At 39.7% G+C, this 15,563-nt stretch overlaps 1 protein-coding gene across 1 annotated transcript; it reads right to left on the reverse strand.

The window, feature by feature from the left end:
• Positions 1 to 6,620: 6,620 nt before the first annotated feature.
• LOC311144406 (up-regulator of cell proliferation-like) lies at positions 6,621 to 11,431 on the reverse strand (the record flags this gene model as incomplete). The annotated part of the gene is made up of 2 exons (XM_084180414.1): positions 6,621 to 11,313; positions 11,407 to 11,431. 2 exons carry the CDS (start codon positions 11,429 to 11,431, stop codon positions 6,650 to 6,652), a joined length of 4,689 nt encoding a protein of 1,562 aa, XP_084036540.1. The 3' UTR covers positions 6,621 to 6,649.
• Between the last annotated feature and the right edge of the window lie 4,132 nt (positions 11,432 to 15,563).

Genomic DNA, 15,563 nt, shown 5'->3' on the forward strand with positions numbered 1-15,563 from the left:
TGCCACTATTACTGCAGATGTTTGGACATTTTCTGAAATTACAATTTCCGGGCTGTATCACAACCGGCCGTGATCGGGAGTCCCATAGGGCGGCGCACAATTGGCCCAGTGTAGTTGTGGTTAGGGGAGGGTTTGGCCAGGGTAGGCCATCATTATAAATAAGAATTTGTTCTTAACTGACTTGCCTAGTTAAATAAAGGTTTTAAAAAATATATATATATCCTATGTGTAGCACCTTTAAAAATGCGGGTGTTGTTTATCAACTGAATCATGCATACAAGATGCAATAACAGATATTGCCTTCTCTCATTTTCAGCACCTGGGAAACTCTCGCTGTCTGAGAACCTGGTCTCCAACAAATGACACATCTAAGCCTGTGATCTCGTAATTTTATCCTGTTCCAACTCCCCTATTTTCATCATGTGGGCTGATGTGGCTCATGTTTTAGTGTTAGTGCATCCTCTTGTGTTCAAACCACAGAAAGACACCACAGGTCTGTCGGACAGAGTTTGGCGCCAGTTGAATGGAATCTCTCTACAGGAGCGTGAATGGACTAATTCCTGAATGGACAAGTTCAGACTTTTTTTGGTATTCACACCATTACCAAGTGAACAGACAGACAGAGTGAAAACCTAAAGTTGTTACAGTAGAGGTGAATGTGAATAATGACCATCTTCACTGTGTCGTCTCCACCAAGGTTGGGGTGGAAATTTGGCCAATGCCATGTGTTCGTTTTCACTCTCTGTGACCAAACATTTGCTCAATTAATTAATAGTCTGTAAATATCAGGATATCTTACCAATAGACAAATAGTCTGTGTTGTGAAGGATGAATTGTGTCTTGACATGACAAGGCACTGTGGTTATGTGTAAAATTCCGTTATGTCGTTTTGAGATTATATGAAGTTTAATGACCGTATTCTCACATATCGTTTGGCTAAATTCCATGTTTTCACTTGATGTGACCAAACATTTGCTACTTGAGGTTTTACCTGAACATATTATGCCACTCTTGTTAACCAATATTAAATCTTTGCATTGTAAAGATAAATAAATACGTATGTCCAAGACAGGACAATCTGCCCTTTGGTTTTGAAAATAGACACCTTTCTGGTGCTTTTGTTGTTGGTAATAATTTAACGGAATTGTCAGAATGTGCATCTAGAGTTAAATACTCACACGTGCACAACTTTATCCAAAGAAAGTTATCCAATAGTTATTGTAATGGATTATGTGGTTTCTGTTTAGGATTTCAGTTGTTCCTATTAGAAAGACAGTATACAGAAGATGTAGGTAATACATTAATACTGAAATAAATGGGTATTTAAAGATAAAATGCCATGTGAAAATAACAATAGCCTATTGGACCTAGATAATAAAACATGATAAAACACAGAACATAGGAAACAGGATACACCGGTCAAATGATTGGAATTGTTAGGCTTAGGTTTGTAGGTACAGTGCCTAGTGTAAGTCTACACACCCCTTGCACAGTCTTCACATTTTGCTGCCTTAAAATGTTTATCTGAAAAGGAATTACCTACTCCACCTATTCAGAGTGCAAGAAAATAATATAACATTGAAGATGTCTTCACACCCCAGAGTTAATACTTGGTGGAAGCACCTTTGGTAGCCATTACAGCAACCATTACAATACCATTACAGTGTGTGCAGTCTTTGCTAGAGTGGATCAGGGACATTATATGAAACGTGGAGAAACCAACATATTAACATTAGTTTGACTATATGCCAAAAGTACTGTGCAAAGCAGGAGAGAAAAAATTGCTCCAATCCTTCAATCATTGTCATGGAATTGACCTCTGAGTACATAGACACATTGAGTTTGAAGGCACTCTGTCACACTGGAGATGGGTGAACAGCAACAATACGTTTGCACATTTTCTCTTTTGGATACAAGGGTAAGGGGATTGCTCATATAGTCTACAGTTTTATGGACAATTTATTTGATGTTTTTGTGTAGTACATGAAACAGTAAACAGAGCAATAGGAAAATGCTGGGTAAATTGCAGTAATCTTGAGATTATATTGAAATAGGCCATCCTAAACTTACAGTGTGTTTTATTGTACTTTTTTCCTTTGATTGAGCCTCAGTAGATGTTAGTTGCATCTACCAGCAATGTTTACACACAGGTCAAATTACACAGAAGTGATGAGTGAGATGGAGATTACTTTAAAGTCTTGAGCCTATATTAAATAGCCAACAGTAGTTCAATTGGTAACACTTTACAATAAGGTACCGTTTGTTTAGGGTTTATACATTGTTTATACACTGCTCAAAAAAATAAAGGGAACACTTAAACAACACAATGTAACTCCAAGTCAATCACACTTCTGTGAAATCAAACTGTCCACTTAGGAAGCAACACTGATTGACAATAAATGTCACATGCTGTTGTGCAAATGGAATAGACAACAGGTGGAAATTATAGGCAATTAGCAAGACACCCCCAATAAAGGACTGGTTTTGCAGGTGGTGACCACAGACCACTTCTCAGTTCCTATGCTTCCTGGTTGATGTTTTGGTCACTTTTGAATGCTGGCGGTGCTTTCACTCTAGTGGTAGCATGAGACGGAGTCTACAACCCACACAAGTGGCTCAGGTAGTGCAGCTCATCCAGGATGGCACATCAATGCGAGCTGTGGCAAGAAGGTTTGCTGTGTCTGTCAGCGTAGTGTCCAGAGCATGGAGGCGCTACCAGGAGACAGGCCACTACATCAGGAGACGTGGAGGAGGCCGTAGGAGGGCAACAACCCAGCAGCAGGACTGCTACCTCCACCTTTGTGCAAGGAGGAGCAGGAGGAGCACTGCCAGAGCCCTGCAAAATGACCTCCAGCAGGCCACAAATGTGCATGTGTCTTCTCAAACGGTCAGAAACAGACTCCATGAGGGTGGTATGAGGACCCGACGTCCACAGGTGGGGGTTGTGCTTACAGCCCAACACCGTGCAGGACGTTTGGCATTTGCCAGAGAACACCAAGATTGGCAAATTCGCCACTGGCGCCCTGTGCTCTTCACAGATGAAAGCAAGTTCACACTGAGCACATGTGACAGACGTGACAGAGTCTGGAGACGCCGTGGAGAACGTTCTGCTGCCTGCAACATCCTCCAGCATGACCGGTTTGGCGGTGGGTCAGTCATGGTGTGGGATGGCATTTCTTTGGGGGGCCGCACAGCCCTCCATGTGCTCGCCAGAGGTATCCTGACTGCCATTAGGTACCGAGATGAGATCCTCAGACCCCTTGTGAGACCATATGCTGGTGCGGTTGGCCCTGGGTTCCTCCTAATGCAAGACAATGCTAGACCTCATGTGGCTGGAGTGTGTCAGCAGTTCCTGCAAGAGGAAGGCATTGATGCTATGGACTGGCCCGCCCGTTCCCCAGACCTGAATCCAATTGAGCACATCTGGGACATCATGTCTCGCTCCATCCACCAACGCCACGTTGCACCACAGACTGTCCAGGAGTTGGCGGATGCTTTAGTCCAGGTCTGGGAGGAGATCCCTCAGGAGACCATTCGCCACCTCATCAGGAGCATGCCCAGGCGTTGTAGGGAGGTCATACAGGCACGTGGAGGCCACACACACTACTGAGCCTCATTTTGACTTGTTTGAAGGACATTACATCAAAGTTGGATCAGCCTGTAGTGTGTTTTTCCACTTTAATTTTGAGGGTCTCCAAATCCAGACCTCCATGGGTTGATAAATTTGATTTCCATTGATAATTTTTTGTGTGATTTTGTTGTCAGAACATTCAACTATGTAAAGAAAAAAGTATTTTATAAGATTATTTCATTCATTCAGATCTAGGATGTGTTATTTTAGTGTTCCCTTTATTTTTTTGAGCAGTGTAATTACGTCATTAACAGTTATTTAATCATTTGTAAATGCATTATAAACCATTAACAAACTGTTATGCCGCATTGGTCAAAATAGTGCAATAACTGGTCAGTGTTTGCCAAATAGTGAGACAATATTTATCTACAGTTATTAACCATTAATAAGTGCAGATACACATGCTTATAAGATTAACCCTTATGTATCATGATGCAACATGATTTTTAACAGTTATTTTCTCACTTTTGGGTGTGATGCATTAATGCTCTGTCCCAGGAACAGAAAAGGTCGGTTTTCATGAAGTGCCTTGACCCACGTTTGAAATCCTGATGTCCTGGCCAAATGTACACCCCAGACATTCAATCATATCATTCCTAACATATTACCCCTTACCAGCTTATATCAACACACTTACCACTTCCCTGTTTTACCACTTACTATTGGTTGGTGAAACGGTACAGGAAGTAACCTCTAACAATGTTATTGTTTTGGTCTTCATACCCACCAATCATTGACTGAACATGATTTACAGCAGTGTTGAATCTTCTCTCATTTATGTAGTGATGATGAGTACCCAACGACTGCTATTAAGTACTGTATACTCACTGATTATTGAAGAACATAACTTATTAATGCCTCATGAACTCAGATCAACTGTTGTACCCCATCAGAACACAAAATATAAGCTTGGTTTACTCCATTGTTTGTAAACAATGTAACTGTAAACAAAAACTGTAGAGCTTCAAAACAGGGATTAAAACTATAATGTTGATATCATGGATGGTCAGTCCTTGCATCCATAGCTCTGTCTATTAATCTGTGAGTGGTACATTTCTGCAGCCCCATCCCTCAGCTTTTTACCAAAACAGTGGCAGGGTGTGTGCGTTGTTATTGTTTGAAATGCAGATTGCTCCTTTAACTCAACTCAACTCTACCTAATAGAAGGCTCTGGGTGTTCCTATCGTATCATCAGTACATTTGTTAGGCTTTCCAGATGTCGTAATGATAACTGATTCTCTGCTGCATCTGTGATTGACTCAATCCTTGGCATCCCTGCCAAACTATGCACTCATTAAGATGTCGTGTGGTGGCTCCAAACTTCAGTATAACCGTTACTGTAACCCTTCCTGTTATAAACTACTTATGAACATAATTTAACAGTTTGTTAGAATTACTCATACATGTATAAGTCCTCCTGTTGTCCCTGCTGAGATCATCAATGTTGTTTTATTATGTAAAAGCCATTGAGTTTATTCTCTCCCATGAATTCATACCATCCCCCAGTGCTGCAGACACAACGCAAAACAAACCCATTGATGTAGTGATCAAAGCAGTGTTGTGAGTCATGTAACAGGGCCATACATGTATAGGTGATGTAGATACATTTCGTGGGAATGGGAATTATGAAGACTATACCTACAGTCATTGTAATGTAGGCTACATGTCTAGGTGACTAGTTACTGCACTCCAGTTGGTGTTTTATTAATCATTTATCATTTATTGACTACGGTGAAGACTGGTGTCTTGTTTCAAAACGGTTGCTGAGCAGATGATCTCTCAATGTAAAATGTGTAGAGGATTAATGTGTATGTAAGACTATGTTAAACTACATTGTATTGAGTGACATTACTGACATGCAGTAACCAGAATAGAGCAGTAGAGGGAGTCCTCTACAAAAGTTGAACTACAAAAGTCAAATCCCTTGACATAAACATGAGAGAGAGAGATTAGATAAGATAAAGGAGAGATATATTTATTTAAATCAAAGTAAATGAACAGGTTGTTTATTTCACTCAGCATATTTTCTCAAGACTACAGTGACTAACATAATTTCATAAATCCGTTAATTATTGTACAACCTCACCAATACCGTACAGAAATTCATCTTAGTATCATCCTTCTCAAATAAAATATAATCAATCATTATGAATTAATCAGCATATTTAGCTTTTAACACATTGTTTAAAAAACGTTCCCCTTGTCACAATTGAATCATGTATTTCAACATGTGCAGTTCCATTAAAAGATGTAAGATGATATGTTCAGGGTGAACTTCTCAATTATGGTGGTAGTTCCACTTTATCAATTCCATCTTCAGTCATGTTATTTCTTCCCATTTGTGAACATTGTAGAGATTCTAGGTGTCATCGCCATCTTCTACTAATAATACATAGTATTCATATAGCGCGTTTCTGAAACCCAAAGTCGCTTTACAATAAAGAAAAACAAAAGCAACAGCAAAACAAACCCAAACAGCAAACAATTAATGGAATTGAGTGAGAGAGAGGCCATAAAGGCAAAATACTAAATGAACAAGAAATGAATACAAATAAATCTGTCTAATTTTGCCCCAAGGAATTATACCTCTAACCTATTCAAAGTAAGTTTAAACATTATTCTAATTCTTTTTAACATGTCATTACCTGGGACAGTGAGACAGATTAGACTATTACAAAGCGTAATCATTTTTAATCATGAGGGTTATTTTACAGTAATATTACCTAGGACAGTGAGACAGATATGCATGTTAGAAAGCTAAATAAATGGGATTATTTTACAGTAATTTAGCTTCCTGTCATTGAGGATAAATCAGGTGCATGGGACAGTCATTCTAGTGGGAGGCCAATCTGTCTAGACATGGTTATGTACCTGGAACAGAGATGGTTCATCTCCTTATCGTTCAGGGAATAAATCTTACAACATGATTTTGACTTACACAGCATAACTTCAGAATATAGTTTTTCATAAATGAAAGTCGGCGTCCATATTGGCACTCAGGTGTCATTCTGCTACTGCCTACTGTTTTATACTGAAAGCTACCTTCAATCCCTCCAGCGCTTGCGCTTTTGTGATGCTCTTCCATGCCTCTGGAATCACAGCTGGCTTGGCATTGTGCTTCACAGCCAGCCTGTCATTGTATGTCACCAGGACGTATTTCCAGTAGTCAGAAGCCTCATCAGTTGAGTCTGGTTGGATGTTCCAATCTGGGAAATAGGTACGATAGTCTTTGTAAGGGTGTAACTCCCAGTCAGTGGCTTCACATTTGAAAGAACTTTCACTGTGTACATCAGTTGTGCAAAGTGTTTCAACAAGTTCTTGAGTGTGAATATTTCTGTAGCTGCCCAGTGCTTGTGGTCGATGTGCATTTGCGTGATGCTCTCTGTGTTGTTTTCCTCCAGCATCACACTGCATTTTGCAGAAGGGGCACTGCTTCGCACAACCCGACACCCGCTTGAAGAGCTCGTCCAGAGGTTTGATGGGAAGGGTGTAAAGGGATTCGATGACGTCAGTGGATTTCGAGAATTCGTCTTCCATTTGCTGCTTCAAGTCACTCAGTGACTCTTGGATACTCGTGGTGAAAGGATCGCAGGTAGTAGTTATCTGAAAGAGGACCCCGTCCACAGCGTCCATGGATATGGAGATGTCTTTGACAAGATATTTGCACAGGTTTTTCAGAAACTCTGTGACACTTGTAGTGTCATTGGGCAGAGGTTGGCTAGCTTTTTCAATGGCCTCCTTTATCTTTTGAATGATCTCCTTCAGCCTCTTGTTTTTCAACATGACAAAAGACATCTCAGCTGAAAAGCATTCTTTAATGTGCTGGCATATCAAATCTTTAACATAGATCTCGTACGTCTGAAAGTATTTGACAAAGGCCTGAAAGTCATCTTTTTCCAGCAGCTCCTTGAGGATAGAGTACTGGAAGGATGACCGTGAGCTGTACTCTGCTGCATGGCTACTTTTCACCATTTCATCTACAATGTCAGTCCCAAGGAACCTATTGATGTATTGTAAGATCGCTGGTCGGAGACCGTGCTGAGTGAAATCCTGTGCTTTGCGTCGGCCATTGTCTCTCTTTCTGTAGAAGTCTATGAAATCAGACAAGTACTGATTCCTGGACTCCTCCAGACGCTTTTGAGGATCTTTGCGAAGAAGGAAATTCCTGTGCATATGAAGGAATTCCCTTGAGGCAATACCACATATGTGCAGTTTCAGGTCAACCTCAAACTTTGTATTTGTTTTTAGGTCCTTGTAGTTCTCTTTCAGAGATTCGTTTATCTTCTCAAGAACTTTTTTTGTAAGAATCTCATGGTAATCTGTTTGTGATTTTGTGGAATCTACGATAAACCTTGTGCAGGTATCAATAACGCTCTCTGAAAATCTCTGCAAACTTTCTTTGGCTTTTTTCTTTGCAAACATCATTTTCAGTTTGAATTTTGTCATGGTACAAATGTGTCTGTCCCTGGCCTTGAAAGGCTCCTTGCCGTAGGCTGTCAGATTCTCTACATTTTGAAACTCCTCATTCACATTGCGATTGAAGAAATCTCCTCTCAACTGATTGAAAACAGAAGAAGGTATGTCACGCTCCACACACTTCAACCCTGAAATCTTCACTATTTCTTGGCTCCACATCTTCCCAAACTCATCTTTCAGCTGCTCGTCTGAGAGTGGGGTTTTCCTGTCATTGGAGTTTTGCAAGAGCTGCGATACCTTCTGTTCAATCCTGACTTTCTGTTTTCTATGAGTGTAATCTGCCATGATCGTACTTAGCTTAATATTTAAGGCAATGTTAAGTGTATTATTCTCCGTGTTTAAGATATCTCTGTGAACATCTCGAATATGATGAAAGAAATCAATTTTGTTCTTTTCTATCAGAGATACATTTTTGTCTTTCCTTTTGTAGTATGCATCCAGTTTCTCTGTCATCTCTTTCTCCAGAGTTGCCACCATTTTCGATATCTCAGATCTTAAAGATTCCCCCAATTTCTGGAGGTCTGCCTGGTTTTCAAAGCTGTTTCCCTCAATGTTTGAGATCTGTAGGTCTGCATTAGTCTGCCATGTATAGATTTTCTTTCGGCCTTCCCACTCCCATGCCATCATTTCTTTCCAGAGGTTGTCATATGCTTGAGCAACAAGAGTATTTCTGAAACTGAAAATGAAGTTCTCATATTTCACAGCTTTCCACAAACTCTTCATCCATTCAATGAATTCTGGGATCTGTGAAGGTTCCTCATGTCTGCATGTTTTAAGAACTTCTAGAAGGTTCTTCTTGAGATCCAAAACAGCTTCACTGTAACCTGTATTGACAGGTGCCATTGGTGGAGTGCCATGCCACAGCCCAGGAATATACCAGTTGTTTTTGTCTGCATCATAATCCAGTACATCAGTGAATTTATTTACAGAGGGCCGCTTCTCCATCTCAGCTGCAATCTGTGTCATTTTATTGAGTTGGTCCAGAATATATGTTCTGTCCGTCACATTCTTGTTGTGTGCAGACAGTCCTGCCACATTTTGGTGCACAAAATGACAAACTGGAATTTTCCCAACTTCTTTCATCCTTAAGAAGGCATGAACAGCTATCTGCAGGACGTCATTCATCTCTGTTGAGTTCTCCATGGCAATGTTGATGATTGTGATATCACTAAGACCGATCACTAGAGTTGCCAACTCATTGTCGCGTTCACAGCTTTCATCCAGTTGTGCTAGAGCTGGTGACTTGAGGCCCTCTGTGTCGATTAGAAGGATGAAGTCACAACTCAGGTCTTCCCTCATATCCTCTCCCACCCTGAGGAAAAGCATGAACGCTCCCCTTGTGCATCTGCCACTGCTTACGGGGAACTGCACACCAAACATGGTGTTGAGCAGCGTTGATTTTCCTGTACTCTGTACCCCCAATACAGTTAGTACTAGCAGCTTGCTTTTCTCTCCCACCTTTCTGTGAAGCTCCATCAGGACATCTGTCACCCACTTCTCTGGGATGTTGGAGGCATCTCCATCCAAAAGCTCAAATGGATGGCCATCCAACAGCAGCTCGGCTGCCAGGGCAGGGAGAGGGCAATGTTCTGCTGATGCTTTGGGATTTCCAAGCCTGGACGCCTCATAGATTTGTCCCATCTCTCTCATGAAATGTTCGATTCCCAGAGACGAGTCCAAAAGACATTGATCTAGCACTTCCAAACATTTATTATCTTGATTCACCAAAGACCGTTCTTTGAATCTGTTGCGCAGAGATGCCAAGTCTTTCCGTGATCGCATATCAAGCTTGAGTTGCAACCATTTCAGAAATAAGGCCTTTTCGTCTTTATCGGTTGTTGCCAGGAATCCTAGAAAGTTTGCCATAGCTTTGGTAGTCTTGTACTTGCTCTGCTCTCTTCTAATGTTCAGTTGATTCTTCTGGAGTTTGGCCTTGTACTCTTCTAGTCTGTTTTCTCTGAAGTCTTTTAACCTGCACTCCTCTTTCTCTAGCTTAGCTAATTGTTCACCTTGCAATGGCAGCTGGTTCCTCTTGTAATCCACTATGCTCTGGTCTCCAATGCCTTTCAGAATCTCCTCAGCTGCTGATTTTGAGGCCTCAGTCTTGCATTCATCAACAGATGACCCCAGATCGATAGCTTTGTTTGACATACTTTCTATGCTTATTTTTGAAGTTGATTCCTTCAATATATCTTTCATGGCTTTGGTGAGCTGATGCGAGAATCTTGCAAGGTTGACATTTGGTCTCCGCTTCAGTAATTTGTTTGACTTTAGTTTGAATGCATCCATTATCTCCTTTAGCGATGTCCTGACATTACGGCTCACCTCTCCTTTGGAAATGACCACGAGGAACAGCTTGGATCCCATGTCCCCAAGAGAGAGCAACAACTTCCGTTCATCTTCATCAACACTGTCCAGGAAGACGAAGATGGCTGTTGACACTTGGGTTAGAAAACGAAATTGTGCTTGTGAAGCACAAATGTCTCCTCTTAAATTAGCAACGGTTAGTGGTTCCGGAAAGTGATCACCATTTCCACATGGAAGATACCAGCAAGCCTCTACCAAGCCATCTGAGATTGTCCTTGGAGCTGCCCCTCCATCCATGTCTTTGTGAGCGAAAATGTTGTGATTCTGTTGGTCATTGCTGAGGACATGATTCAAAAGCTGCGATTTTGACATGCTACAGGCTTGAAGCCTGACAAAGGAGATTAAAGGCATTTGCAAAAGCACAATATTACCTTCCTCAAACCCTTTTGGGTCCGATAGCGAATGTGGACGCCACTGTTTAAGGATACCTCTCAAGGCCCACAACATGAGGGTGCTCTGACTGCCAGTGCCCTGGGGTAGCAGGAGTGGCACAGCAAACTGGCACATGGACATCTTGAGGGCCATTTCCTGCTGCAGGAAACGGTCAGCACAGAGAAAGAGTGCAGTGATGAGATCTAGAAGATTTACCTCATTATCCTTTGTATTGTCATCACTATCAAGCTCAATGCTACTTTCATCCACGGGTAAACATGTGCAACTCCTACATTTTGCATTGACAATCAATAGCTTCTTCAGAAAGTACCATGGTACTGCTTTGAGTGAGTCAACAGGTTCATCAGATATACTGTCCTTGTTGATCTCGAGCAAAGATCTAAGAGTCAGTTTATTAGGATATTGTTTTTCCAGACCAAGTTTGTGGAGTAATGTCTTCAGAGGACCTAAAATAAGAACAGTGAAACTCAGTGAAGTTATCATTAATGTATATAAACATTAGATGATTGACAGGGGGTGCTGTTTTGAAGCCACTGCACCACCATATTTGTACTCCTCCCCCATTGTTTAAAACATTTTGGAAGATATAGAAGATATATTAATGTCTACATTTGTTTTTGCCAAGGACTGTATATTCAGTAGTGATTTACTTTGACTACATATCCATGACGCATTTATTACACATTTATAAGCATTTCCTCAACGTGTTATAACAGGTCCCAACCTCATTATTACAGGTTAATGGAATATATCCATAGCATATCTATAGCGCATTTATGTCATGCAGCAAGCGCTTATTTAGGTATCTTAATAGATGCATCATTACAATGACAGCGTAGTGTCATCATTATGGCTGTTCTCAAAATTGTGCTTCAGTATGGAAAAATGTTTGTACAAAAAATAAAATAGAAAATTAAAATAAAAAACAATGTATGCACTCACTAACTGTAAGTCGCTCTGGATAAGAGCGTCTGCTAAAATGTAAAATGTAAAATGTAAAGTCACGGGCTGGAAGGGGAAACAACTTTCAAAATGTGGTTTGGCCTTTTGGCATACTCACTAACACTGGTATGGCAGAAGCACATTTTGAGAACAGCCCTATTGATAACACTATGCTGTCATTGTAATAATGCATCTACAGTATTAAGATACCTAATTATGAGCTCTTGCATCGCATGACATGAATGCGCTATAGATATATTTCATTAACCTTCAGTAATGCAGTTGGGATCTGTTATAACGCGTTCATGAGCCGCTTATAGATGTGTAATAAACGCGTTATGGATATGTAGTCAAAGTAAATAGCAGCCTGCTTCATGCATTACAGAGCAAAAACACAGCTCGATTACACCTCTCTTTCTTTCAATATTATATATATAATAAATAATTTAATGAGCATTACAATGAAAAATCAATGGAATCTGTGTTATTGTTGTTATTCACTTCAAGTAGTCGTAGGATGAACTTACTTTCTATTCCCTCTGGATGGGAAGCCATGGTCAATGGGAATCCACCTCCTTCCCTCTTCTCTCTATGGTGTCACTGACTAGTCATGCTTCAAGCCACAGAAACTAAAATAAAAGAGTAAAAACAATCTACATTCAAACATGTCATACATAAGACCATGGAGTAAACATATTTACAGTTACTTTAAATGTTGCATAAAGCTTTGAGTCTTGCATACACACAGACAAAGGATATTTCCCATCATCCCTCTGAGGAAAGTGCAAGAGACCCCACTGAACCAGGAGAACTTTACCTCGTAGGAATGTGACTTTCTGGGTCAGAGATGTGAAAACTGTAGGCCTAATGTCATATTTAAGGGGTAAAATGTACAAGCACCCAAATAGGATAGTCAAATATTGACAGAATTTACTGAAAATATCAATATAACTGACTATTTGATCATACGTGCATACATATTTGACATTTTATCATAATGGTTTAAGTCCTGCATATACATAGAAAAAGCATATTTCCCATCATTTTGGTCAAACTTTGGTATTAGCGAATGAAAATACCTTTCTCAGACAATGTAAGTCCCCTCGAACTACTCAGAAGGACACTTCTGAACAATAAGCACTTTACCCTGTGAGGATCTGACATTTCAACAAAGTTTGATTTAACGCGGATGATAGCCTGTTACAAGCAATATTTCTTCAAGCACTGTATGATATCATAGACATTCAAAACTATTTGCAATCAAAAAGTGCTTGAAGAAAGTGCAAGATTACAACAACACATAAGTTATTGAAAACAATGAACACAGTTTTTTCACCTCGGACATCATTGTACGCACGATAGAAATGCACAATAATATCTACAGATTTAAAAAAAAATCCTACTGCCTGACATTCCTGAGCTCATCAACAAAAACAATAGCAACGGTGGTGGGGCAGCCAAAGCACTGTTTCCCAGTACTGAGGATCTCAGCTTTAAAAGTTGTTTATAAATGTGTGAATAACTAGCTTACTAACATTTACAAATGTGGGAGTAATGATGAATAAATTATGAATAAGCTATTTACTAATCCATTATAAATTCTTCATTACAAGGTGTTATTATAAAGTGCTGTCAATTTTTTGTATTTATAACTTTTATATATAAAAAAAAACGTATTTGTTTTTCTGAGAAGTGTTCGAAATACTTTAAAATATGATTTGTTTTTTCTGATACCTATTTTTCAATATCAAAGGAAATAATTGCCTTTAGTTGATCCTTCACATGAAACTACCTCAACTATGTAAAAAAGGTATCTAATAAACTACAAAATACCACTATTTTCCACCCAGGTCTGATGTGTAATCATATGATATCAAAGCCTACACTGTGATGGGCCTTCTGATTCAACAGAAAGATTAACAATTCACCCAAAGATGTTCACAATGGTAACATCTCTATCCTCTATCATGATAGGGGACAATGTTCAATGTCAAACAGAGCAACACCGAGAAACCTATTAAAATGTTGTATAACTTACACTGAGACTCAGCGATATGATGTTGCCATGAGCAGCACTGCAGATATTCAGATGAGTGTAACTGTCACGAGAATTTCTCTCTCAATGTTTCAAAACTGAACTCTTATATTACTCAATCTGTATCCCAGAGGTGGTAAATCTCTAATAGACAGACTAAGTCTCCCAGCTTACAATTATCAGGCTTCATTCAGAGAGCGCTCTGCCCTCTCAAGTCCAGAGTCCATCTTTTATACGTCAGACAAAAATCCCACCCTGCTTTAGGCGGGCTGTATTTTTCCACTGTACACATATTAGTTATTTCTCAAATCTGCAACGTTTCATAATCTTCTCCGAGCCTAACGGTTTCTCCCCTCCCTGAGTTGGGAGGCCTATTTCCTATTATTGGTTTCACAGTTGTCACAAGTTGTCTGTCTACAGTTCTCCTTCTCCTTCGTTGTCTGACCTAACTCCTACTCATATTGCTAAATAGTAACACCATGTCATAATCTTAATTTGTCACATTACTAGATTATAGTTTTATTATTCTAATACATTTCACACCGAATATTTTTGTCACAACATTTAAATTCTCCTATCAGTAATGCAAGACTACAGAGCAGTGGCGGCTCCTGAAAAAATTCTCAGTGGGGGCAATTTTTCTGATGATTTAGGTGACCTACACACATTTTTAAAAAGATATGTCCAGCAACAACATGAAGACAGGGGCAGCATATAAGTCAATACCAGAAGCATTTATTGACTGATCTCAAAAGTGTTGGCTTACAAAATCAAAATAAGTTATCACAGTAAAAATAATCAAGGGTGTTCTTTCACATTCCTCAACACTGCATAAACAGTACGCATTTCCATAAACAAATGAAATATCAGCTGAAAATACAGCATCTTGGTATTTGTTCAGATTGCAGGATCAACAAGAGCTTTTACCACATTTTTTGCCTCATGGTTGAATTGGAAATATGTGCACCTGAGCATAATTCACAACAAGCAAGCAGGAGCTTTTGATAGAGGCTACTGAAAACATTGATGCAAGTTATTGGTAATAAGACATTTTTATAGACTTCCATATTCTGCCCTCTTGTATAGATTTGTGAAAATGAACAGTGATAGACATTTTGCCTGAAAACAGAATTTGAAAGTAATTTCTAGAAAAGGTAAACACAGCTATCTGTATGGCTTTGTAAAAATGAACAACCATATTCTGGCCAATTGTATAGATTTGTAAATATGAACAACCATATTCTGGCCAATTGTATAGATTTGTAAAAATGAACATGAACAGATTATTATTTTTTTTACTTTTTTAAAAATGAAAAATAACTATTTTAAACAACATCAACTGTGAACTGATTTGGGCGTGTGTGTGTTAAAGAGACAGACAGGGAGGGACAAAGAGAGAGAGAGGCTACATTACTTGTACTGAAACTGTTCTCTTCTCTGTTTGTGGTCCTCTGGTCCTCTGTAGCTCAGCTGGTAGAGCACGGCGCTTGTAACGCCAAGGTAGTGGGTTCGATCCCCGGGACCACCCATACACAAAAATGTATGCACGCATGACTGTAAGTCGCTTTGGATAAAAGCGTCTGCTAAATGGCATATTATGTTATTATTTTATTATGTTTCAATACAGCAAAGCGTTCAATGACTTTCTCATTGAAATCAGGCATGCTGAGGACTAGTTCCCTCTCCATGGAAAGCATGGCCAGTGCATTCAGACGTTCC

This window comes from Coregonus lavaretus (genome assembly GCF_964263955.1).
Source record: "Coregonus lavaretus genome assembly, chromosome: 17".
NCBI lineage: Eukaryota > Metazoa > Chordata > Actinopteri > Salmoniformes > Salmonidae > Coregonus > Coregonus lavaretus.